The 25,747-nt window shown below is 30.6% G+C and overlaps 5 protein-coding genes across 11 annotated transcripts; 3 read left to right on the top strand and 2 right to left on the bottom strand.

Moving 5' to 3' along the window:
• Positions 1-3,029: 3,029 nt before the first annotated feature.
• Positions 3,030-6,366, top strand: CPSF2 (cleavage and polyadenylation specificity factor subunit 2). Of its 2 annotated transcripts, none has more exons than XM_076536630.1 (11): positions 3,030-3,165; positions 3,260-3,534; positions 3,664-3,823; positions 3,898-4,249; positions 4,326-4,636; positions 4,709-4,968; positions 5,033-5,218; positions 5,303-5,672; positions 5,746-5,940; positions 6,002-6,139; positions 6,211-6,366. In XM_076536630.1, exons 2-11 carry the CDS (start codon positions 3,386-3,388, stop codon positions 6,301-6,303), a joined length of 2,214 nt encoding a protein of 737 aa, XP_076392745.1. In that variant the 5' UTR covers positions 3,030-3,165; positions 3,260-3,385; the 3' UTR covers positions 6,304-6,366. The 2 variants fall into 2 exon arrangements, with proteins under 2 accessions (XP_076392745.1, XP_003701904.1); XM_003701856.3 differs by having other exon boundaries at positions 3,042-3,197.
• A 125-nt stretch (positions 6,367-6,491) lies between these two features.
• LOC100881814 (uncharacterized) lies at positions 6,492-8,383 on the top strand. Its single transcript, XM_003701826.3, has 2 exons — positions 6,492-6,698; positions 6,821-8,383. Exon 2 carries the CDS (start codon positions 6,918-6,920, stop codon positions 8,211-8,213), a length of 1,296 nt encoding a protein of 431 aa, XP_003701874.2. The 5' UTR covers positions 6,492-6,698; positions 6,821-6,917; the 3' UTR covers positions 8,214-8,383.
• A 426-nt stretch (positions 8,384-8,809) lies between these two features.
• LOC100875264 (NSFL1 cofactor p47) lies at positions 8,810-10,848 on the bottom strand. Its single transcript, XM_003701853.3, has 5 exons — positions 10,602-10,848; positions 9,761-10,187; positions 9,399-9,687; positions 9,122-9,325; positions 8,810-9,027 (listed from the first exon to the last, which is right to left on the bottom strand). The coding sequence occupies exons 1-5, from the start codon at positions 10,701-10,703 to the stop codon at positions 8,898-8,900; spliced, it is 1,152 nt and encodes a 383-aa protein (XP_003701901.1). The 5' UTR covers positions 10,704-10,848; the 3' UTR covers positions 8,810-8,897.
• Positions 10,849-11,493: 645 nt separating this feature from the next.
• Positions 11,494-23,564, bottom strand: LOC105662075 (dynein axonemal heavy chain 7). 6 transcript variants are annotated; one of them, XM_076536628.1, is made up of 5 exons: positions 23,064-23,197; positions 22,934-22,997; positions 22,490-22,601; positions 15,903-21,806; positions 11,494-15,710 (listed from the first exon to the last, which is right to left on the bottom strand). In XM_076536628.1, the coding sequence occupies exons 4-5, from the start codon at positions 21,667-21,669 to the stop codon at positions 11,494-11,496; spliced, it is 9,984 nt and encodes a 3,327-aa protein (XP_076392743.1). In that variant the 5' UTR covers positions 21,670-21,806; positions 22,490-22,601; positions 22,934-22,997; positions 23,064-23,197. The 6 variants fall into 6 exon arrangements, with proteins under 6 accessions (XP_076392743.1, XP_076392741.1, XP_076392740.1 ...); XM_076536626.1 differs by lacking the exon at positions 23,064-23,197 and adding an exon at positions 23,435-23,548 and having other exon boundaries at positions 11,494-21,806; XM_076536625.1 differs by having other exon boundaries at positions 11,494-21,806.
• Positions 23,367-25,743, top strand: LOC100875150 (spliceosome-associated protein CWC27 homolog). The gene is made up of 8 exons (XM_076536632.1): positions 23,367-23,456; positions 23,524-23,706; positions 23,809-24,018; positions 24,090-24,290; positions 24,356-24,495; positions 24,564-24,818; positions 24,888-25,043; positions 25,108-25,743. The coding sequence occupies exons 2-8, from the start codon at positions 23,665-23,667 to the stop codon at positions 25,628-25,630; spliced, it is 1,527 nt and encodes a 508-aa protein (XP_076392747.1). The 5' UTR covers positions 23,367-23,456; positions 23,524-23,664; the 3' UTR covers positions 25,631-25,743.
• Positions 25,744-25,747: the final 4 nt, after the last annotated feature.

Raw genomic sequence — 25,747 nt, 5'->3', positions numbered from 1 at the left:
GGCACCGCCTCCCGGTGGGCTCGAACATACGGCAAAAACCGCGACCTCTCCCCACCATTTCCCACCTAAATGTGTTTTCTATACTTAATTCTGGTTTCGCCGCATTTCCTAGTTTATCTGCTTTCTAATAATAATCCCCCCCCCTCGGACCGGTAAAGTTGCTTTCTAACTATATCCTGTCATTTCTTCATATTCTATGTTATTCTCCGTTGCTCACACTTCGGTTCCTGTGGTTTATGAAATTTCCACCCCCACCCCCGCCCCTATGTACTCCTTGATACCCTATTTATTCGCTATCGCTAATTATTAACTCATCTCGACTATTCCTCACCTTGCTCATTTAATATTCTAGCTTCTTTCCTAATTTTGTTAATGCTTGTTCTTTACTCTGTATTAATTAAATAAGTATACCTAATAAATATATAAGAGATAAAAACTACTATCTAAATTTAAGGTTGCATTTTATTCCCTGCTGCTGCGCGCTTATCACTAGCGTTCTATTCCGCAATCGCTCTGCTTTCGTTTTGCGCACGCCGCTTCGTTGTGTTCTCGCCCTCTTCGCGTAGATTTCTTTCCGCTACCGCCCGCTCGTCGTTAATATCGTTAATAATTCGCTCCGCAGTCGCTCTGTTGTTAAGTTTCGCGCCTCGTTTCCCATCTCGTTTCGCGTTGTTTCATCTTCCCTTACGTCCTTTAACCCCTTTCATTCTCGTCGCTTGCCGATTTTCCCCCCGCGTTTACCTATTACGCCCCAGTCTTCTTCCACAACGCTATATGAGCCCATTGCTCTTGGTAAAATTTCTCCTTCCTCTCTCCTGTCGATTCCCCTCGGTCCCCATTGTCGCCCCCTAATGGTGCTATGACCAGGCTGACGACTGGGTCCCTAATTGAATCAGCAGTTGATCAGAAGGATCCTCTGCTCAGTTTAATCTCTCTCCCTCCTCTCCCCGGCTCAGTCGGTCCCCGTTTTGTGCCCCCTAATGGTGCTATGACCAGGCTGACACCGGTTTCCTCCTTTGCAAGTTTGAGTCGTTCGATCGATCGTGTCTTGTTTTCTCCTTCTTCTCTTCCGCCGATCCCACTTGGTCCCCATTGTCGCCCCCTAATGGTGCCATGACCAGGCTGACGACTGGGTCCCTAGTTGAATCAACAGTTGATCAGAAGGATCCTCTGCTCGATTTGACCTCTCTCCCTCCTCTCCCCCGCTCTGTCGGTCACCGTTTTGTGCCCCCTAATGGTGCTATGACCAGGCTGACACCGGTTTCCGCCCTTGCAGGTTTGAGTCGTTCGATCGATCGTGTCTTATGTTTTCTCCTTCTTCTCTCCCGCCGATCCTACTCGGTCCCCATTGTCGCCCCCTAATGGTGCCATGACCAGGCTGACGACTGGGTCCCTAGTTGAATCAACAGTTGATCAGAAGGATCCTCTGCTCGATTTGACCTCTCTCCCTCCTCTCCCCCGCTCCGTCGGTCACCGTTTTGTGCCCCCTAATGGTGCTATGACCAGGCTGACACCGGTTTCCTCCTTTGTGCAGGTTTGAGTCGTTTGATCGGTCGTGTCTATATTTGTTTGTTTCTCCGCCTCTTCCTCTTCTCCCTCACGCTGTCTTCTCGTTTCTTCCCCTCCTCTTGCCGTTTGAAAAGCGCGCCATGCCTCCGCCATCTTGCTTGTTGCCGCGTGCCACCGCTTCGCCCTTAGGCTTCGTCCTTAAGGGCCGCTCTCCATGCGCCTGCAGCGACCCTTCCTCGGCCATGTTGGATGTTTGCGAACCGGCCTTTACGCTCTACGCTTTCCCTCGCGCGAAGATGCCCACGTGTTCGTACGATATATCGAAGCTTGCTCGACCGACGCCATTATTTATTTACTATCGAATCACAAAAATACGAAAATAGCCAAAACTAATCACCGCGTGCATTCAATATGCCTCATTTGCCCTTTCCCGTATTCTAAATCCCTAATGACATTTACATTATTAATTAATTTAATTTCTGCGACTTTCTCTCGCAACTTCGACATGTCGCACGACCACGTGTTCGCGCAAGTCCTTCTTCGAGGGCAACTTTCATCCTTAAATTGCACTATTTTCACTCGCGATGTATAAAAATAATCGTATTTAAGTCGCGCACATATTTATTTTATTCCGCGGTCGACCCGAACACTCGTTTCCTCGCTTTCGATTACTCATGGGTTTGCACCCCATGCTTTCCCTCGCGTCGCGTGAAGGTCGCCATTACCGTAATTTCGATTTTTATTTATAAATTCATTATTTCACCTCCGATTTTTACAAAACTTCACCGCTCACTTCCCCCACGGTCTCCCCCCACTTCACAACATTATTTATCACACTTTAACCACTTTTTCCCACCAAAATTGAACTTTATCGCGGAGCAACCCTCGAACACGTGCGCTCGCCACGACAGCCAGCCGTGCTCTCCTCAGTCATATATATAACTAACCTAACCTAGCCTAATGTAATCTAACCCAACCTATACATTCATAGTTTACAGTGCAATTATAAGAATTTTTGAAAAATTATGTAGGATCATTAAGGTGCCCATAAAGCTCTCACGTGTGATAAAATCTCACGACTGCCCAACACTGGTTGAGCATGTTTCATAATCAGGAATAACGCGCATATCTCACTTCCTCAGGAAAAATGGCAGTCAAGGAGAACCTATATACCCAGCGATTTTTTATTTTGTATATGAAGGACTTCTGTATCTTTTTCGCTATTGATACATTTTGTTCGCTCTGTATATGACCGATGAAATACAAAGTAGATAGCAATGGGCCTGCATAAACAGCAAGAGCCTACTGAAGTTCACTGAGATGCGTGAATTGACTATAAATGCCATAAAATGAATAAAATTTCTAATTGTCATTTCACAAGTATTTTTACAGTATTTATTTTTAATTTCCCACTTGTAAACATCTTATCAGTCACGGCTCGTATTAAAGCTTGATCATCAGTTTATTAACAAATCAAATTGCATTCTTTCGCCATAAAATACCGTGACATTAGCCAATAATTTTATGACTATAGTTGTATATTTACACACACATAAATACTGTTTAAAAATATAATGCATGTTACTGATTGTATACATTGAATATTGAAGCAGTATTTAAAAATGCTTTATTATTGGATGTTTCAAATATTTGGAAGTAATTTCAAATTGAATTTATTAATATGAATGGTATGATAATAATTTTTTGGAACTATATTAAAAGTTTACTATGTACTTATTTATTCTCATAGGTTATGCCACACTTAAACATTGATAAGTTTTCTGTAGCAAATAAAAAGGAATATTTTACGTAAATTGATTTAATTGTTAATTGCTGTTTATACAAATTTAACAATTGGAAACAATATTGGGAAATAATGACTTCAATTATAAAACTTCATGCTGTTTCGGGGGCTATGGATGAGTCCCCTCCTTGCTATATATTACAAGTTGATGAATTAAGAATATTATTAGATTGTGGATGGGATGAAAACTTTGATCAAGAATTCATAAAGGAATTAAAACGGTATGTAGATAATTTCTACTTTATATGTCCAAGTAATTTATAACTACATCTTTTAAAGTATTTTTGGAAATATCTATTTTATTGTAAATAAACAGTGCAACCATATAATATCTTTATATAACTTTTCAGACATGTACACCAAATAGATGCAGTATTATTGTCATACCCAGATCCATTGCATTTAGGTGCTTTACCATATTTAGTTGGAAAATGTGGTTTGAATTGCCCAATATATGCAACCATTCCTGTATATAAAATGGGACAAATGTTTATGTATGATATGTATCAGGTATTTTTAATGCAACAAAGTTCGGTAACTTCATTCAAAGATATACATAAAATTAACAATATGAATTATTATAGTCTCGCCATAATATGGAAGATTTTGATCTTTTCACCCTTGATGATGTTGATGCAGCATTTGACAAAATTGTTCAACTAAAATATAATCAAAGCATATCAATGAAAGGAAAAGGATATGGAGTTACTTTAACACCTTTACCAGCTGGTCATATGATTGGAGGAACTATCTGGAAAATTGTGAAAGTTGGAGAAGAAGATATAATATATGCTGTTGACTTTAATCATAAAAAGGAACGACATTTGAATGGTTGTGAATTAGAGCGGTTGCAAAGACCATCTTTGTTGATAACTGATGCTTTCAATGCTACATATCAACAAGCTCGACGCAGAACTAGAGATGAAAAGTTGATGAGTATGTAAATGGATATAAATATTAGTCTAGTTTATAATCCTATGAATAATACTTTATATTTAATAATATTTTGCAGCCAATATCTTACAAACGCTACGCGGCGGTGGCAATGTTTTGGTCAGTGTCGATACGGCTGGTCGTGTATTAGAATTAGCACATATGTTGGATCAGCTCTGGCGTAATAAAGAGTCTGGTTTACTTGCATACTCGTTAGCTCTTTTAAATAATGTCAGTTATAACGTCGTAGAGTTCGCTAAATCACAAATAGAATGGATGAGCGATAAATTAATGAGGAGCTTTGAAGGAGCTAGAAACAATCCATTTCAGTTCAAACACTTACAGCTGTGTCATAGTATGGCTGAACTAAATCAAGTTCCTAGCCCAAAGGTTAAAATCAACAAAATGATTAGTTTCTTAACTCTATAATTCAGAGTAAATTTATACATATGAATTTTTAAGGTTGTACTTGCAAGCACTCCAGACATGGAATGTGGTTTTTCAAGAGAATTATTTTTACAATGGTGTGGCAATTCTCAAAACAGTATTATATTAACTAGTAGGACATCGCCAGGAACACTTGCAAGAGATTTAGTAGAAAAAGGAGGCAATAGAAATATTACATTAGAAGTAAAAAGAAGAATTAAATTAGAAGGCCTTGAGTTAGAAGAATATCAGAGGAAAGAGAAATTGAAACAAGAGCAGTTAAAACAAGAACAGATGTATGTTATTGTATAATGTTATAAAAAAATTTGTTAATACCTTAAATAACATTAATATTATCAGGGAAACTGCTGATGTGAGCTCTGAATCTGAGGATGAAATAGAAGTTGGTGGTGGAAGGGGAAAACACGATTTGTTAGTGAAACAAGAAAGTAAACCAGGTTTCTTTAAACAAAGTAAAAAGCAGCATCCTATGTTTCCATTTGTAGAAGAAAAAATTAAGATAGACGAATACGGAGAAATTATAAGGTATTATTTTTAATACTAAGTACACTAGATATAACTTTATGGTATATGGTATTAGTATATCATATTTCATTTCACTTATTTCAGACCAGAGGATTATAAAATAGCAGAGACCATGCCAGAAATAGATGATAACAAAGAAAATATGGAAACAAAACAAGAAGATGCTGCCCATCATCCAGAAGTAGCTACTGACATTCCAACAAAATGCATTCAGGTTACACGTACAATGACGGTTAATGCATCTGTTACCTACATAGATTTTGAAGGTAGATCTGATGGAGAATCGCTACAAAAAATTTTGGCGCAGTTACGGCCTCGCAGAGTTGTGTTAGTTAGAGGATCACCAAAAGACACAGAAATTTTAGCTCAACAAGCACAAAGTGCAGGTGCACGAGTATTTATTCCAGGTAGAGGAGAAACATTGGATGCTACGACAGAAACGCACATATACCAAGTAATATATTTAATTGAATTACACGTACGAATTAAAATTTTATTACGTATCTATAAATAATGTTCATTTTTAGGTTCGCTTAACCGATGCGCTGGTCAGTGGTTTGAATTTTTCAAAAGGAAAGGGTGATTCTGAAGTAGCATGGATTGATGCAATGATAACAGCCCGCGATCAAGTGTGTCGAGATGCTGTTGCTGACACTGAACCAGATAGTACAATAGATCAAAGCGACAAAATACTTACTTTAGAACCATTACCACTAAATGAGGTATTTCACAAAATGAAAATATTATTAAGAACGTAAATACATGTATCATTATATTTAATAGGTCCCTGGACATCAAACAACGTTTATAAATGAACTAAAACTATCTGATTTTAAACAGATACTGAATAAAAGTAATATACCCTCTGAATTTAGCGGAGGAGTGTTATGGTGTTGCAACAATACCATCGCAGTTAGAAGGGTTTGTATTAAGTTCTTCTAATTACATGTATGAAGATACATATATCAGTGTAATTTTGTATAATTTTTTAGCACGAAGCTGGGAAAGTCATATTGGAAGGTTGCATTTCTGAAGATTATTATAAAGTACGCGAATTATTGTACGAACAATATGCAATTGTATAAAAAATTCTCTTTGTACTAATAACTGTAAATTTTAAATAAAATCTTGTATAATTTTTTCATTAATTACATGCCATAATATACTAAAATTAGGGGATTGAAATGGTTCATGCTACGCATAGATAGGTACTATGTAATAATGTATGAATAAGTGATAATTTATAGATGTTGCGCATTGATAATTTCAAAAAGGGGCGGGAAAATTTGGTTAACCTAACATTTTTTATTTTAGTTATCAAACACGTCAGCTAATTCTCAGCTAAAAACTTATATTATTGTAATAATTATTATCAAAATAATATTTTTAGCATTAACAGAAAATATTAAACAATACAATTATCGAATATTAAATTTAATCAATGACTTATTATCGGAAATTGTGTGATATAGTGAGCAAGGTAAGGTAGTGACAATGAGCAATACAATATTTAATTCAATGAATAACAATAAATTCATTATGTTTTACATATACGTAACGTTATAATTTATGTAAAAATAATATTTAATGTTTTTATTTCAGAATTGTATTAATATGTTTTATATCACTTTGTAAGACATGAATTGACATTTAAAACATAAATCAATGATTAATTATTTACTACATCAAATTTTAAAGAATGCGAAAATACTACCAAGCTGCACTTGCAATAACTGCTGTAGTGAGTCTAGTGTCATTACTATTTTACAGACATGAGTATAATAAGCTGAGATATGTCTTGGAAGTTTTCAATTATTTTGGTAAACCAAACCAAAAAAGTATTGAAGTAAATTGTACAAATGATGTACCTATATTTACTAAATTTAATATGAAATTTGATGAACCACTTCCTTCTTGGCAAAGGATAGATAATGATTTATATGTTTATTCTGCATATAATATTCGCAAAAAAGAAGTTCAAGTAATAGGTTTTGGTTCATTAGGTAGCATCAAAGACATGCAATGTATTATATTCTTTGAGAATGAAATTGATCCTGTATTAGGAAGTTTTAAATATCTTCCAATTAATAATTTAAATGGAAGTTATAATGGGTATCATTTCTATTGCACATATACTCAGAATAAAATACCAGTAGGAATAACATTTCTTACAAAATCAAATACAAATCTTTATAACACACCTATATTACCGGTTAAAAGTAAACCACATAATTTGAATTACACTAATGTAGGAGTATGTGTATCACCACCATTAATGAAACCAATGCAGCTATTAGAAATGATTAGTTTCATAAATTTTCATGATACAATTGGAATAAATAATTTTATTGCATATGATTTTGGTATTTCAAATGAATTCAATAGCAACTTGAAAGAATTATCCCAATCTCAACATCCACACTGGAAATTTACATACACAATAGTACCATGGAATTTTCCTTTCTCTGAGATTGATTCTAGTGTAATAAAAGAAATTATACAAGCAGATTGTCTATACCGTACATATAATAAAGTTATGTATGTTATTACATTGTCTTGGGAAGAATACATAGTTTTAAGATATCATCATTCCCTTGTAGATTTAATGGCAGACTTTAAACGAAATAGAATGAAAGCAGATCGTTACAAATTAAAAACTTTAACTTTCTGCACACAACAAACAGATAGTGCAGCTAGTAAAAATTCAGTGTTACTGATATTTAAGAAGACACATTTTAATCCAAGTGTCATAGATAATCAATCAGTATATGTATATAATGCACATGAAGCACTAGAAAAAAACAATATTTATACACGGGAAATTGGAAAAGATTTAGTTACATTAAATCGTTATACATATTGTTTTGGACGATTAAATCAAGAAACAGACAGTGAAGATACTTCAATTTTAAGATTTGTAGAAGGCATCCAAAATTCATCGATATACAAAAAATTTGTAATAGAAAACAGACTTTTACAAAATAAAAAGAAATAAATATATTTTGCCATTATTTCAATAAAAAAATTAGCATATAGGTTCAATACGATTATAAAATAATTTTAATTCAAAGACATAAAGTATTATAAGACTTTAGTATAAGAATGTAATAGTACAATGTAATATGTATAAAAATTTGTTACAATTAAATACTTACCATTTTAATATTTATGAATTTATAATTTATGTATAAATACAAGACTCTCTTATTTTCTAATATCTTTTAGATTACATATTTTTCATATTTCAAACATTTTATTATTTAAAAAAAAAAAAAGAAAAAAAAATAGGAAACAATTGTAGTTTGTTTGGCACAGTCCTTAAAAGTAAAGAAATTTTTACAACAAACATTAATATAAGTGTTAATTGCATGTACATGAAATTTGTAATACAGTAAATATACATAAACAAAAGATTAAAATTATGATTTTATTACAAATTATACAAAGATCCTGCGATTTTAACTAAAATTTCAAATTTTTCATATTATGGTAGTAAAATTGTTACTGTATAATGGAAACATTAAATATTCAAAATAGAAATTAGAAACAATAAAGCAAGTGCCATTTAATTATTAAAAATATATTGAAACGTTACTTTTAAATATTTCAATGTATATTTAAGAATCGTCTAATTCATACATCACTTAAACTCCCATAACTAATAAATCAGAACAAATATTTATTTCAGTCGTTGAATTATTGTTGTGTTTTGTAAGCCAGCTTCTTCGATAGTTTTATCTTCTATAAGCTCTTTAGTAGGATATGCTGTTAATAAACTGAACTCTCTCATAGCATATTGAGGTCTCATACTAAAATACAATTAACTAAGGAATAATATAGATATATATATTTGAAGGAACTGAAATTTATATACTAATATGAATACTATTTAAAAAAGGATACGTTGTTATATACTGTCTCAAGTCATTGATGGTATGAGTTAAATTCAATTGAACTTTTACACTGGTTCCATCAGCAAGACGAATTTGCAATGTTGTAACAGGCTTTGATTCATCTAAATTTAACTGTTTTTTTGCTTGTGATTCATTTGCTGTTTGGTCTGCAAGATCTGCTGGTATTGTCATACCAACTGTTGCTGGAGAGGGGCTATAAAAATATTGATAAAAAATATGTAAAATATATTTTAAATAATATTTATACAGGAAATATAGTTCTATACCTTCCTAACATGTGTCCTTTTCCAGTGAAAACTTTTACTTTGGCTTTCGGAGGGACATATGTTTCATGATGATGATCTTCCATATCCAGCCGTGCTTCAGTACCTTGAATCTGTTGACGTATTTCTGCTGGTATTTCACCGCGTTTAACAGTTTCAAGAAATTCTCTACTTTCTGGATCAGTGTATAATCGAAGATCAGAATCATTTATAGTAAAGCCATCTTTCCATAGTTTTAAAGTAATGAGCCCAGAATTTGTTTGCTGATGACTGGAAGATGTAGCAGTGACAACTGAAAAAAGAAGAAGTTACCTATATCATGAATCTTACTACATTACAAAGATCAAATAATATTTGTAACATACTTTCAGTGTCAGAACTAGTTTGACCTAATTTGTATCCAGTACCACTAAAAGTATTTGGTCTTTGCTGTCCACTTGGTTTTGGTTCCGAGGCGATAGATTGTCTTTGACACGATTTAAACATATCACTAACAATGTCCTTTTTCTTCCCTGGTCCTAAAATTTGTTGTCCACTTCGTTCAGACCCACCAGCATAAAAAGCTTGTCCTTCTTCATCTTCTGGACTACTTTCCCTGTCTTTAAGATTGTTAAACATTGCAAATTTAACCTTTGGTTTCAATTTATCTGCTGTTGATTTTCCTTCCATTTCAGAAGACTTCACTCCTGCAGCTTTTGCTGATATATCTGTATAATCCTCTTTTGATGTACTTTCGGTAGATTCAGTAATTAATGGTGGTTCATCATTTTCATAAAAACTAGCAAGAGCAACCTACAACAGTTTAATATAATCCTTAGATGTAAGAAATTAATAGAAAAATCTAATAATGAATCACTCTAGAAAGAATGTAAGGTAACCAATCTTATTTTTAGGTGTACTGACATTGACAATCTTCCCAAAATAAAATATCTAATAATTATAATAACATCAATATAATATAACGACGATGTAAGAGATTGTCGCGAAACATTAATTAATTAAATAATGATTTAGTACTCTAAGAAAACTCATACGTTGTTTAAAAATATTTTAAAGTTACGCGATCAAGTATTATCAAAGTATTAAAATTGATTACGTTTGAGGTTATAAAACTAACGTTGAAGTTAGATAAATAAGCAAATATTGCCTAATAAATTTGATATCAAAATAAAGTTTATAAACGGTATATTAAATATGCTGTCTCACCTCGAGCTGCCAAGCAGATGAGTCGAGGTAAAATCGTGCTCGTTCGGGTTCGACACCAGTTACATCTGTAAATTGCGAAACCAACTCTTCGTGGCTCGCCATTGAAAGCAAGTATTAAGTCACTCAAAATGTATTATAGCTTGTACCTGCTACTTGTAGCTTCAACGATTCCTCTTGCAATAATTTTCTTTGTTCAGTTATTCAACTTTACGTCAATTTCTTCAATTTACCTGTCATTCCTTCCACTTCCATGGAACTGAACCGGATATATAAGCACATAGAACGAAGGAATGCGGGAAATGTTTGAATGCAAACATCTTAAATGCTTTATTACATTTTTTTAATTTTACAAATTATGTAAAACTGTTATAGAAAACTATGTATAAATATGACATAATAAAATTATTTTGTATTAATATATATAGTATATCATTTTATATAATAATTTTCTTCGTGATTTACTACGTAGTGGACAGGGTCGCCGCGACGTAAATGTTCCGTGGAACTTCATCTCTACAATTTATATTTATAGATAATTATAAAAGTATATATATTTGTAAAATTTACATATACTAATGTATGATAAAGTTTTCTTGTATTATTGTTTTACATGAACTTCCACATATGATAGGGGCACTCCCCTACCATTATGGGGACTCCAGGATCTATCGAGCGCGCTTTTCTAATAAACCAATATGATTGTAATTTTCTGTTGAGTTTTAAGGGATAAATCGTCATGTGTTATATGGTCACACGTTGTAACATCCACGCATTTTACCGCAAATATCTATGCATGGAGACTTCGGCAAAAAACAAAATTTTTTTGTTAATCCTTATTATTTCTGTGGCTTCATTCATGGCAATATAACAGGAGTCTACGTATCAATCGAAATTACGGAATATGACAAAACAAAGCTGTACCATGTTCTATCCAATAACTGTGAGATACAGTAGTTTCCAAAGGTATATTGATGATAAAATTTTTTAAAGCCAATTCAGTGTTTTTATCATTGTCTTGAATGACAGTTGTATATACAGGGCATTCGTACATTTCCTTTATATCTTTTTTATTTTGTGAACATTTGAGTCTTATAGGTGGCATATCTTGCCAAAATTCATTTGCAAAACTTTCAGCTAACTTATTTGTATCAGAATTCCATTGAGCACCACACAAATGTAACCCATGTAAGAAATATGTATTAATGTCTTCTTCGTCAGTTTCTTTTGTTTGAACTTGAAAGTCGAATCCAATTTCTTGGATAGGTATATTATATGTTTTGGAAAAAGTTAACTGCACAGCAGAAAGAAACATTTTGCAATGAAATAATGCATTGAACCAAATATTTTTTGGACATCCTTCATTTACCCATTTTTTAATAAACATTTCATGGTTTAATAGATTATCGATATAGTATGCCAAATTTCCAATAATAATATTGTTTTGTATAATTATCCAAATATGTGGAATTTTATTTTGATACAGTTCTTCTGCTAATTTTTTTAAAGAATCAGAAAATGGAACATAGCCAGTCAATGCTAATTTCAAGTTGCTCAATGTAGTAGTTATAGTTTCTAAAATGTATTTTAATAATTCTATTTCACAGAAGAGGACTCTTCCTAAGGGTTCATCTAGCAGAGAGGTATGTTTCTCTTGTATTTCATTGATTTCAACTAAATTAGGGAGTTTATTGATGAGGCCATCAATTAAAATCAATATCTGATCTTCAGATGATTGTTCATTTAATAAAGGAAGAAGAGGATTCATTGAAGAAATTGATGAGAAAAATTCCTTAGCCATCATAGTCTGCTGAATAATAAGGCCATTCCTACTTGATCCAAAAATTTCAGGTGATAAATCCAATTGCATTTTTTCAATATGTTTAATTATGTGATTATATTCACATCTTTGTGGTACTAATCTTTCTATCTCATTTGTACAGGTATACTGATGACTTTGAATTATGCCTGAATTGCAGTAATTAGTTAGAAGATGCTTTAGGCATCTGCTATCAAAATCATTTTCAATTTTTCCCCCATAATTGCATTCCCCAATGAAGTACAAAAGAATACTGAAAGGTACATAATCATTATTATTTATTAAATTTTGAAGTTGCATAATAGATATTTGTAGGTCTGTACTATCAAAGTTATATGGTATGTTCCAACCTAGAATCCCAAAGTTCTTTCTTTCTTTTATAATAATATGGAATAGGCATAAACTAAAAAGAAGTTTTGAAAATACTACATCTTTCCCTGGGCAACTTTCAAAAAATTCTTTATTTACTATAGGTTCAGAATGGTAGATGTTCAGTAATGTTTCCTTAACATTTAAAGGATAGTCATATGTTATTTTTATACTATCTTGTAAAATACTAACTGGGAATTCTTTAGTAGGACGACTAGATAGCCACAATCGAAAATCTAAAGATACAGTGGAAATACTACAATTTTCACAAATTTTTTCAAGACATACCATCCAGTTAGGCACTAAATGGCAATTTTCTAAGAACACCCAACCTCCTTCCTTTTGAGCTTTTTGTACAGAAAGTTCAGCTTTTTCTTCTTGTCCCTTGCTCATTGATAAAGATGTAAATTTTGAAAAGTTGCCTCTTTTCCTTGCATATGCAGAAATGAGTGGTAATGGTGCTGAACAAGTTGGTAAAATAAATAAAAGTGGAGTCAAACAATTGGATTCTGCATATGATTCAGATATTTTAACTTGCAGAGAGTAACTATTTATACTTCCTAAAATATCTTTTGTTATTTGCATAATTTGTATTATAATCTTATCAGGTCGTAAAATTTTTATGAGTATAAGTTTTTGGAATAAAGATAATGTTTTGATCCAAGGTTCTGGTAATAAGTGGTTTTGGAATGGTTCAGATATGTAGTACTGCTTCCAAGCCTTATCATTATTATAGATATTATCTGTGAGACCATTAAAAACAGACAATGTTTTACTAAGATGACAAATATTTATCCAAATATCAGATGGTAACCAATCAATTACATAATCAGTATTTATATGATTCAAGTTTGATGATATAAAGTATTTAATTTCTTCTTCTGTTGTTTGTCGATCTTCTAATAAGATCTTACAGCATAATAAGAAGGAATATAATATTTTATGTTTTTCTAATAAAGCTTTACAAACACTTGTATGAAGGTTTTTAGTGAATGAACTTTTTAAGAATTTTAATCGTTTTTCGAGAATGGTACTTCTATTTGATGTCTCAATTGATCTTTTGTATAACTGCATGAACCATAAGAATGAAAAACGGTACATATGATTTAAGTTTGCTAAGTCACTAAGCATATGAAACAGATTTACACAGTACTTAACAAATTGTACATAAGTATTTCGAGATTTTTTTATTTCCAAAGACATTGTGTTAGTCGCCTCTTGCTTTTTAATTATGTTTAAGGAAAGATTCTTTGAGCAATCTAAACTTTTTATAGCATTTTCGTCGTCAAGAATATTTTTGGTTGTTGAAGATAATGTAATTAAAATATGATCTTCTTGTTGTTTCAATATTTTTTTATTATTGTGTTCTTCCATAAGTAAAATTTCAAATTTATTTTGCAGTTCTGGATTTTCCTTAGACATAATAAAGTCAAGAAGTCTATCCTGAAGACCTTCGTTTGAAATAGAAAAATCGATCACTGTAAGTTTGCTAAATATTTCACACGAGAATTGAGGATTAAGTAGCCTTGTTGTAATGTATAATCGAAAATCAGTAGAATATTTTATAGAATCATAATCAGTATTTAAATATAAGAACTCTTCTTTGCTGTAAGTTTCTTTTGAAAGAAAAGGGTACAATGATATTTCTAATTCTTCTCCAACATTTTCAATTAAAGTAGGAATACCGTTCTCAATATTGTATTGAATATTTGATACATAATCAGAATCACTTAGTTTAATGATTTTAAGATTATTTTTCTTTTCAATTGTCTTAATCCATTGGTTTGCTTGATTTTGTGAATCAATAAATAGACACCATAATTCAGAATTGTTCATAATAATTGCATTTTCAAGAGAAAATCTGTCTTTAGGCAAACCACATAAATGCCATTGATTTATTTCATTTTCTTCTCCAAGTACATTTATTAAATTGTAGTTTCTAGTATATGATATATTTAAACCTTCTAGAAATTCTTTCCAGTATTCTAAAATTGTATCACGAAACACAATGTTATATGATGCTAAATAACTTATGATGCCACATGTTAGTATCATATCTCCTATGAGATTATCATAATTTTCTTTAAGATTATTTGCTAACTGCATCCAACGATCTTTTTCACCTCCCAAACTTGCCATTAAATTTTCTGCTTTATGAAGCTTATTAGTACAATTTTCTACTTCTTCTTCCAGCTTTACTTTTTGTTGTAGGGTTTCTTGGAGACTGCTATTCAGTGCTGTAAGTTTTGCATTTAATGCAGAAAGCATTGCACGTTTTTCATTTAAAAATTTTTCGACTTCATTACATTCCTTTTGTGCAGTAAACAATTTTTCTTTCTTTGGTGCAACAGCTTTTGCAACTTCATCATAGGACACCATTGCACGTACCCATTTACATAATCCTTCAGCAGCACTTGATGCTTTAGCAACGATATGTGGTTTAAAATTGTTATCTGGCATGTATGTTTTCTTAATAATTTGCATGATATTTGGAGAAATGTTATCTTTATCATAATCTTTCAAAATCTGTAAAAAATTCATGTCACTTAAAATGCGCTTACTTGGACCCCAGTAATCTGTATACTTTTTACCAGTAACTGAATCTATGGCTTTTTCTGGGGGAACACCCAGCATAACACAAACTGCAGCCATTACTAGCTTAATAGCATCAGGAGGATTTTTCATGGCTTTAACAAGTGTAATATCTGTAGGTTTCAATGTGTTTAATGCAGCAATAGCATCTTCTAAAATTGGAATTGCTATAGCAAGATCAGCTTCACATTCCATTTTTAATCTTCCAGCTATTTCTGCTTTTTTGTTTGCAGTTTTTTCTTCTTGTTGTACAAGACGAGTCGCTTTTTCTACACTGATATTTTCGTTTTCTACTTCCTTCATAGTATTTATAGTTTTTAAAGCAGATGATTCTAATTGGGGTTTTAATATTGTTAATGTAGCTTTCATCTTTTCAACTTGTTGAGCTGCTAATTCTAATTTTTCTAGTCCTACTAAATATCTGTTTCTCATTGTTACAATCTGTTTTTGTTTTTTTGATACAAGGTGGACGTATAGTTTCAACATATGTAAAAATGAAGATGATAATATGTGAATTCTTTTACCACTTTCTTGATAATATTTGTCACTCATTTCCTGCATACTGTTATATAATTTTATGCAAGCTGTTGGTAGATTTGCTTTTAAATTTCCTTCCATATTAATATTTTGAATGTATTTTGTAGCTACTTGTATAAGTGTCTCTGTTGGCCATGCTTCATACCAATTTATAGAGCAATATTTTAATAGTTCTGGATATTTATATAAATATGATTTAGTTGCTTTATCCAGTGAATCAAAACAAATGACGATATGTAAATTGCTTTTACACTGTTCTAAAAAATAATTCATTACAGAATGATTACTTACTTCTGCATTTTTGTTACCACCTTGAGCATGCAGACGTACCATTTCAATAATATCATACTTCTCTTTAATGGAAAATAAATCAGGCACTTCACCTGTTGCTAACAAGCTACTAATATCACAAAAAATATTATTTGTTACTTGTTTAACTTTTATAAAAAGTACAGAAGGCTTTCTTAATCCACCACATTTTTGAAGAATTGTTTTTAATTCAGTTCTCCATACATTGATATCATAGTAAGAATGAATAGAGGGTTTAAATAACTCTTGTTGTTGAATGTAAGCAGCAAGATTCATTAGAGATTTTCTACCAGTTCCTACAGTAGAAATCATCAATAAATTACCCCTTGGGATAGATAAAATTCGTGAAATTTTAATTAAACATTCCAAAACGTATTGTGATGTAACAATATCAATTTTATTTGTTACATTATTATTATGTTCGTTTAAATGTGAATGAATTTCACTTTTTAATTTTTCAATAGATGTTACTTCTTCATATTTTTTATTTTTATCTATAAAATTGTTAAACATTAAATAATTGAAACTGTTCATAGTAATTTCATTATTTTCTGATTTTGGTAGATAATCAAAAACTGTTTCAAACGAATCTTTAAAATTACTCATTGTGGTTTCTCTTATTTTTGAGAACAACCATTCTTTATCAGCAGCATCTAATATTCGATCACCAAAAACTCTCCATATTTCATGAGCCCACAAACGAACAAAAGTAACTTTAGTTTCTACTGATTCTTTTTGAAGAAGAATACATCCACTAATTACTTTGCTTATATCTCTAATACTAAATTGATACTGAAACTTGGCAGGTACTGGTCGCAATGTATTAATTATCATGTTGTAAATGTCAATTGTAGCATTAGTTATACTGTTTACAGAAGTCAAGACATCTGGAGCAAAAGAATTCTTCTTTAAATTAATGAAAAGAATGTTTGAAAATATTCTGAATATGGTATTAGTAGAAGGTGCTTGTATAGTATATAAATTGAAATGTTTTAAAAATCTGGGACATATATTAGTTTGAGTATTTTGTGTAATTGCAAAAGAAAACATAATATTCTGGATAAAAATTTTTTCAGATTCATTTATATCATAGAAATATCTATAACTATGATATTGTCTAAAAAGTTCTAAAATATTATTTATGTTTGATTGCTGATCTACTTCTACATTAAGATCATCTATGAAGTTAACACAGAATTGATCATTTGGTGGACCATAATGTGTTTTATTTATTTTATTTAATTTTGAAAGCAACAGCTGTTGTGTTTTAATAACAGAGTTCAAAGAAGTAAAACTGAAAGAATTAAAATCTGTTCCTTGTGATAGTTTATTTTGCAATAAATTTTTCATAAGAAATGTTTTCCCAATAGATATATCTCCACAAAGAATGAAAGGTATTTTATATTTAACATGTTTTAAAAATACATAATTATACTTGATTGTATCAGCTGTTGGTACATAAATTTCACTACAATAAGGCATTTCTAATATTTCTTCATTTTTTAACAGATCAATGCTTCCCCAATATTTCCAATGCCCAGCACCTTTGAAAATATAAAAATTATCTTGTATTAAGCCTTCATTAGGTAGTGCTACATCATAACTTTTTATTGCTTCTGGTTTTGGATACTCTTTGTTCGTGCCACTCCAAATTTCCACAAAAAAAGAATTAAACTTAACATGAGAATCTATACTAACATTTCCACCTAATCCCCAAATAATAGATAATATAAATGCAACTTGCATCCATGTTGTAAAATAATTTGTTTTATCTTTTTCTTCAGTACATTCTGTTAGAGCATCTGTAAAATACATTTCTAACAAATTCAGTGTGGTCATTACAAAATGTAATTTCTCAACAATTAAAGATAATGTACAATGTTTGTATATAAATTGTAAAGCAGGATCCATAATCCAGTCAAACAATTGATACAATATTTCTTCATATCCATTATAGATATTGTTTCTAGAAATATGTGTTTTAATATTTGATCTCCAATTGATAGAATTTGATTCAATATAAATTATACCACATCTTGATAAAATAGCAGGAGAAGCCTCTGTCATATTTATTGTTTCAAAGATAACTGATACAGAATCTGCTACATTAATTTTTTCACCCGATTCTAAACATAACACCTTATTTGTATCAATAGTTGAATATAAATTTTCAATCCAAACATTATTTAAAGGTCCATCAAATATTATCCATGTTTTATCAAAAGAATTAGTATTTGAAAAAGAGCGAAACATTCTGGAACATAATCCATCTTTCCAAAGCTTAGAATTTTCATCAAAATAACCAAAAATACGTTTAATATCAAGTACACTTGGAATTATAGTTTCTAACTTTATATTAACACCAAACTCAATTTCTTGTTTATATGAGTATGATAAAACATCCTGAAGTACAGATAAAATTTCTGTTTTTCCTACAAATGGATCGCCAACAAGGATTAAGCCTTTATGTATATACATTAATTCAAATAACTGTATTATTTTAAGTTTAAAAACATCATGAATGCTCAAAGATTTAGATTTACATATTACTTCAAAAGTTTTTAAAAATATTGAGTAATTTGGAGGTAGCAAAGTAATATCTGGAAATACATTGTGAACTATATCTTTAAAAACAAGTACATCTACACCACATAGTTGAGGGAGATTGATATTGATCAACGAACGCAGAAGTAAAAGAGATTCATTTTCATCTGGAAAACATCTTTTTAAATAAACTACAGTTTTAGTAACTGCTTTTATAGAATATAAATTAAAAGTATTACATGATTTACATCGTAATTGCTTAGATAGTACTTTGTAAAATGTAATTAATTTCATAGTTAAAGATTTTGAGTTGGATATACCAGCAGCAGTTAGCTCAACCTCTACAATTCTACTAATATCTGGTGCAACCATAGATACTGTTCTGAATAACATTTTTAAATTATCAGGTAAATCATGATAGTTAAATAAGCCTAATTGTGTGATAATACAAACATATCCAGTTGGATTCAGATTCAATGATGAGCCCTCATACATTATTGTTTTCAAATTTGATGCTATGGCATGAAAAATAGAAATTAAATTTTGACTAATTCTAGATAAGAATTCAAGTTTCAATTCATTAAAATTTTCAAAACAAAGCCATGCTCCGCAAGAAATGAACCCTTTAAATGTTTGAGAGAGAAAATTGTAAGACAGTATATTAACACAACTAAAAATATGAAAATTTACTGCAATAGCTTTTGCTAAACCTCTTATAGTTTCTGTTTTTCCTGTAGCTGATGGTCCTGCAATAGCTCCATATAAATGATATTTATATGCTTGGATAAGAGTATGAAAACATCTGTCTGTTAATGCAGTGTTAATCATACATTGTTTGTAGTAACTATATTCATATCCATATTTTATAGTACTATTAAATATTAATATTTTTACACAATTTTCCTCTAAATAGTACTGTAATTGTGCAATCCATTCAAAGTCTGCAGAATTAGTAATATTTTTGTTTATTAGCAATTTAATGATATCTTTCTGATTTATTATTATTGTAATTAAAGACATTAATACATCTCTACATCTTTTTGTTGAACAGCTTTTCAATTCATTGATTAAATCATTGAGATGGTCAACATATTTTAGGTGTAATGAATTCAGTAATTCAGAATTAAATGGTGTAAAACAATTTCGAATTTCAGAAGTCCAATAAAGTTGGAAAATACAAACAATTACCATACTTGGAAAATTCGCAATATTACTGTATGTGAATATGTCACTAAACTTCTGATAACATTGCAAAATACTTTTTTTTATCACAGTATCTATCTCATTTTCTAAATGTACTAACCATTTTTCTTCACTATCATACTCAGCATGAAGTGAAATCAAATTTTCTAAATGTACTTCCTCTCCATAATCACCAATAATAGTACAAATACAATTATTTTTATTCATTTTTATTTTTTTTATGCCCTGAAAACATTTTTGTATTGATGTGTGTATCTTTTCAGAATTAAACGAATTAAATAATATTTCTTGAACTTCTTCATTAGAAAGAAAGAAGAATCTTGGAAAACATAATCTTTTAGCTTCTATATAATTTTTTACTCCTGCATGGACTTGTTCAAGTTTTTCTGTAATATTGCATAAAGAACTTAAAAGCAGGGGATTATTAATTTCTGTAAAAGTAGGATTCTTTACCAGCTTATTTTTAATATCTTTCAAAACTTCTTTAATTTCTTGATATAAATTTGATTCTTCAATTAACTGCACTTTTATATTAGAATGATGAAAAGTAGCATTTAATGAAAGTATTAATATTTGAATATAGTTCCACTTGTTGATAATTTTTTGAATTCTGATAAGGGATGTATAAAAATCTGTCACCATTGAAATTATTGGCTTAACAAAATTTGAAGTTTTCATGTCTGCAATTATTACAAGATGATTTTCAAGTAATAATTCTGTGTTATTTAAATTGGAAAATTCATGCATTCCAGATGTTTCATTAAATTTTATTTCAAAAGAAATGTTATCCCATTCTTTGATCATTTTCAGTAAATTTTGTTGCAGTTCTAATTCTTTATTTGCACCTATGCTAATAGCTTCATATTTTTCAATATCAGGCATTAAATCAAGTAAAATAATTTTTCTTAAAGTTGTTCCAGCATTAGGTGTCAAGTCAAGGTTGCATATTTCAGACATTTCAACCCAGTGTCGTTTTTGAAGAGCTGGATTACATACACATGTTACTAATGGTAAAAATTTCTTAAAATCATTTATATCATTAAGTGCTTGCCAGCACAACTTTAATGGAGCAGGTAGCTGCAGTGGATCTGGATCATCTGCGATTCCAGAAAATTTGAAGCATTTGTTTACAGTTACATCCATTTTAATTTTTGTTTTAAATGTTTTACTCATTTCAGTAATTTCTTTAAAATAGTTCAGTGTCTTGTTTTCTATAATAACAGCATCTAACCATTCAAAGGGACCATCTAGCCATACTGTGCTGTCTTTTTGCCACTGATAAATAAGATATATAAGATCATAGAATGGCATAATTATCTCATGTAATTCTGTTATTTTAGGATATTCAGTTTCTGGAAATTTGAATAATCTTTCTTCTTCATTGATTTTTTCTAGTTCAGATGTTATGTGTTTTACTTTTTTAAGAAAACCTTTATAATATTCAACATATTCTCCAACTCTTTTTATATCATCCATATTATCCAAAGCACTAAGTTCTGGAACAATATTTTCTACTTCAGAAGTTAAGTCATTCATTCTTCTCTGCATGTCATCTTCTAATTCACTTTTCATTGCTTCACATAATATGTGATGCTGTTTAAATATCGGTTCAATTTCATGCAACCAATTGATAGTTCTTCTATTTAATTCAATGTGATCCTCTGATAGAAGTGTAACTTCTAATAGCACGCTCATCATGTGAATTGATTTCTGAATTTTACATTCTAAATCTTTCACTAATATGTTGGATGCATGTAAAATATATTCACTTAATTCAATTAAGTGTTGTGCATTTTTTGGTATATTCAGTGCTTTTCTTTTTATCTCTTCGAATTCTGAACAAATGGATAAATTAAATTCTTGATGATATTTAATCAATTTACTTAAAAACATATCAACAATATTATATGACTCATTTTTCAAAGCTTCTTTAGCATTATGTTGTTCTAATTTTCCTACTGTGTGATATGTATTCTCTACAATTTCATTCCCTTTTGCTAAATATGTTTTATACTTTTCTATGTTTTCAAGATATAAGTCAAAATCCACTTCCCCTGATGTTAATAATAATATTTGTTCTTTTATTGTAGGTTCACATATGGGATAAAATTCTTTGCTAATATGTCTAACATGTTCGTTCATTCGTTGAAATAATTGATACAATATAACATCTAATTTGTTATGAGATTCTGTGACATAGTAATCAGGTAATTGAATTTTAATATATTTGGAATGAGATTTTATATTTAGCCACTCTTCTAGAGGTACTAATTCTTGAGCAATAGTACTAATATTGTCAATTATGCTATGATATACTGAAGATATTTCTTCAATGCTAGGATCAATAAGAAGTTTATTATTCCATAGAGTAAGTTGAAATTTAATTTGTGGGCAATGGTGTCCATCGCTTAAAATATTCAGTAAATGATTAATAGATCTTATCATAGTATTTATAATTTGTTGTACAAAAACATGTGTCATACAATGCATAATATTTAACTTTTTTCTATCAGCATACCTTCCAATTGCTGTCTTAGCTACAGCTTTAGATACTTCTCTATGAAACTGATTTATCCTAATCCAACACTTTTTAATATCACTAGCAACCATGGTTTGAAAATCAGTCAATGCTATAAGTCCACAAGAATAATAATGGTCAAAATTACAGATAAATGTTGGAAGTTTACATTGTGCCACATTTATAATGATTTTAATTGGTTCCAAAGAAAGAAAATATCTTTCTCTTAACAATTTACAGTGCTTTATAAATGTCTTATGATTAAAAACATTTTTCTCATTCGAAATTTTATAATTGGGGCAACTTGTTATAGAAAAACAATCCATATCTTTTCTTGACATAAAAAATGTAGTTTCCATTATAAAATTTTGTATGTCTTTAGCATAAATATCTTTTATTTCCTTTAATATTGATTGTATTAGCGAAGAATATTTCTTCTTATACCTTTTTGGTAATAAATTTAAAATGTATTCTTCCCAATTGGTTGGGAACCTTGTTTCCATGTTACCTAAACATATTTCTTCATTATATGTTAAAAGAAATGATTGATTTTATATTATTTTAAACAAATTACCTTATTTTGTAGTGTCTATAAGAATTAAGGATGCAGTGTTTTATAATAATTTTAAATACAGTTATAACATGTAGCACACTAAATATAGTATAAGTTTAAACCATGAATAGAAAATGTTTTATCAATACTTGAGCATCAGTTTATTTGATTCATGTACAATTATTTGTAAGAGTTATAATAATTCTATATATGTATATATGTAACATATATTAAAAGTGGTCTTCAAAACTGCATGTAAATATTAAAATATATATTATGTATTCACAATATTTTGGTTTTCATAGATAACCTCAAAATACAAAATGTATAATACATATATACTAGAACTCACAAAAAAGGCAATATTATAAGTCAAATTGGTTTCAACATACTTTTTAAATAAGACGTCTTTTGGTATTTATTTGTACATATTATTTTCTTTTATAATATTAATTGTATCATATTGTTTCCTTTGTGACAGGTAAAGAACATCAGCTTGTGTCAACATTGAACCAGTCAATACGTCAATTCTGCGTCCCTGTGAAACGCGCAATGGAATCATGAAATAAACTATTTATGTTAATAAAGAATTTTTCTCTATTGTTAAGAAGAATCTATAAACATGAGTAATATTTATATACAAGAACCACCCACAACGGGTAAAGTGAGTATTAATTAAAAAGTATTAGATACATATAACCTATAACAGTTAGTGTTTATGCTGAAACTAATATATATTTTATTTTATCTCATGGTAATTAAATAGGTGATGATGAAAACAACGGTGGGTGATATTGATTTAGAGTTATGGACAAAAGAAGCTCCCAAAGCATGTCGAAATTTTATACAACTATGTATGGAGGGATATTATGACAATACTATATTTCATAGAATTATTAAAGGATTTATAGCTCAAGGTGGAGATCCAACAGGCACAGGAGAAGGAGGTGAAAGTATATATGGACAAACATTTAAAGTATGTTACTGTTAAATATGAAATTACTATGCTTTTTTATTGCGTACTGATTATAAAATGTACATGTTTAGGATGAGTTTCATACAAGATTGCGATTTTGTCGACGTGGTTTACTTGCTATGGCTGGTGCTGGCAAGGATGATAATGGTTCTCAGTTCTTTTTTACATTTGGTCCTACACCAGAATTGCAGAATAAACATACCATCTTCGGCAAAGTTACTGGAGAAACTATATATAATATGTTAAAACTTGAAGAAGCACTTGTGGATGAAGTAAGTTTATCATCTTAATGTAAAATGTTATAATTATTTAAAGGAAAATATTTTTGTGTTTTTAGAATGATAGGCCACTTTATCCTCCAAAAGTAATAAAGACAGAAATACTTAATAACCCATTCTCTGATATTGTACCAAGAACAACACCAAAAAGAAGCGAAGAAGCAAAGGACAGTACAAAAACTAAAAAAGCAGGAGTGAAGTAAGATAAATAAATGTTTAGAATAATCAAATGGATTATTAAATTTTTTATAACACTCTTTGTTGCAGAAATTTCAATCTTTTATCTTTCGGAGAAGAGGCTGAAGAAGATGAGGAAGAATATGTTACATTGAATAAGCAGTTGAGTGGCAAAAGTAAATCAGCTCATGATAATTTAGTAGATCCAAAGTTAAGCGCTCAAACGTCCGTCGAGCCAGCTGGTCCTCCAAGTAAAAAACGAAAAGAAGATCGTAGTAGTGACTGGGAAAGTGATGATGAAATAAAAACCACTGAAGAATTAGAAACGATAAAAAAGGAGAAAGAGTGGGTGTATTTAATTTCTTTTGTTCTATTCTAACATAAATAATTATACTTACAATATGGTACCTTTAGGGCAATGAAGGAAAGAATAAAGAGTAAACTAAGAGATACAAAGAAAGAACCTAAGAAAGTAGAAAGTTATAAAGTAGATGATACTGAAGGCGATAAGGATATAGAGGAAGAGTACTATCTTGGAAAAGATAGGGATATGGAACGTAAAAGAAAAGCGTACGTATTTTTTATTGTAATCATTTGTAGGGTTATTTTTGAATATTAATAATATGTTATACAGGGAAGAAATTAGAAAAGAAATCCGGGATTTAAAACGCGATGTTAAAAACGAGAAGAAAGCAAAAGAAGCGGATAAAAAAATACAACAAGCACAGGAAGAAAAGAAGGAAAAGAAAACTGAAATTATGAAAGAGTACATTGAAACCCAAGAGAAATATAAGGAAGCAAAGTCAAAACTACCTAAAAAGGGTAAAAGCCGCGAAGATTTTACTATGGAGTTATTGATGAAATTTAAATCTAAACTTCAAAATGCTAAAGAAACTAAAAGAGAAACATCGCCGGAACCATCGAAAACGGAAAACGATAAGGAAGACGATTTTGATCCAGCTGACGAATCTTGGATGGTACATACATTACATTGCGAAGAAAAAGCCCCTGTTTTGGCTAAGGATGCCAGTACGAAAGACGACGATTGGTTTGAAATTTACGATCCCCGAAATCCACTTAATAAACGACGAAGAGGAGAAAAGTCATCCAAGATAAACGACGACAAAAGTAGACGAACTGATTCTCGTCGTAAATAATATGTATAGAACAAAATTATCTGTATTGCTGTACAGAATTGTGTATAAAATGTATATTACACTAAGTACATTTTTTTTTTTAATAAAAATGTCGGTATGTTCTGAAGCTTAAACTTT

This window comes from Megachile rotundata, chromosome 10 (assembly GCF_050947335.1).
Source record: "Megachile rotundata isolate GNS110a chromosome 10, iyMegRotu1, whole genome shotgun sequence".
NCBI lineage: Eukaryota > Metazoa > Arthropoda > Insecta > Hymenoptera > Megachilidae > Megachile > Megachile rotundata.
This window is presented reverse-complemented; position numbering and strand designations above follow the sequence as displayed.

Excerpts from the sequence above, each read along its gene's own strand:
- LOC100875150 (XM_076536632.1), top strand. The coding sequence starts at position 23,665 with ATGAGTAATATTTATATACAAGAACCACCCACAACGGGTAAA. Across the intron at positions 24,019-24,089 it reads TATATGGACAAACATTTAAA|GATGAGTTTCATACAAGATT; the intron begins GTATGTTACTGT and ends GTACATGTTTAG. Across the intron at positions 24,819-24,887 it reads ACGATAAAAAAGGAGAAAGA|GGCAATGAAGGAAAGAATAA; the intron begins GTGGGTGTATTT and ends TGGTACCTTTAG.
- LOC100875264 (XM_003701853.3), bottom strand. The coding sequence starts at position 10,703 with ATGGCGAGCCACGAAGAGTTGGTTTCGCAATTTACAGATGTAACTGGT. Across the intron at positions 9,326-9,398 it reads AAAGGACACATGTTAGGAAG|CCCCTCTCCAGCAACAGTTG; the intron begins GTATAGAACTAT and ends ATATTTTTATAG. Across the intron at positions 9,028-9,121 it reads TTGAGACAGTATATAACAAC|TATGAGACCTCAATATGCTA; the intron begins GTATCCTTTTTT and ends ATTGTATTTTAG.
- LOC100881814 (XM_003701826.3), top strand. The coding sequence starts at position 6,918 with ATGCGAAAATACTACCAAGCTGCACTTGCAATAACTGCTGTAGTGAGT.
- LOC105662075 (XM_076536629.1), bottom strand. The coding sequence starts at position 22,848 with ATGGAAACTACATTTTTTATGTCAAGAAAAGATATGGATTGTTTTTCT. Across the intron at positions 22,121-22,207 it reads GAGTGGCTAAATATAAAATC|TCAACGAATGAACGAACATG; the intron begins TCATTCCAAATA and ends GTATCAATTATT.
- CPSF2 (XM_076536630.1), top strand. The coding sequence starts at position 3,386 with ATGACTTCAATTATAAAACTTCATGCTGTTTCGGGGGCTATGGATGAG. Across the intron at positions 3,535-3,663 it reads TTCATAAAGGAATTAAAACG|ACATGTACACCAAATAGATG; the intron begins GTATGTAGATAA and ends ATAACTTTTCAG. Across the intron at positions 3,824-3,897 it reads TTATGTATGATATGTATCAG|TCTCGCCATAATATGGAAGA; the intron begins GTATTTTTAATG and ends GAATTATTATAG.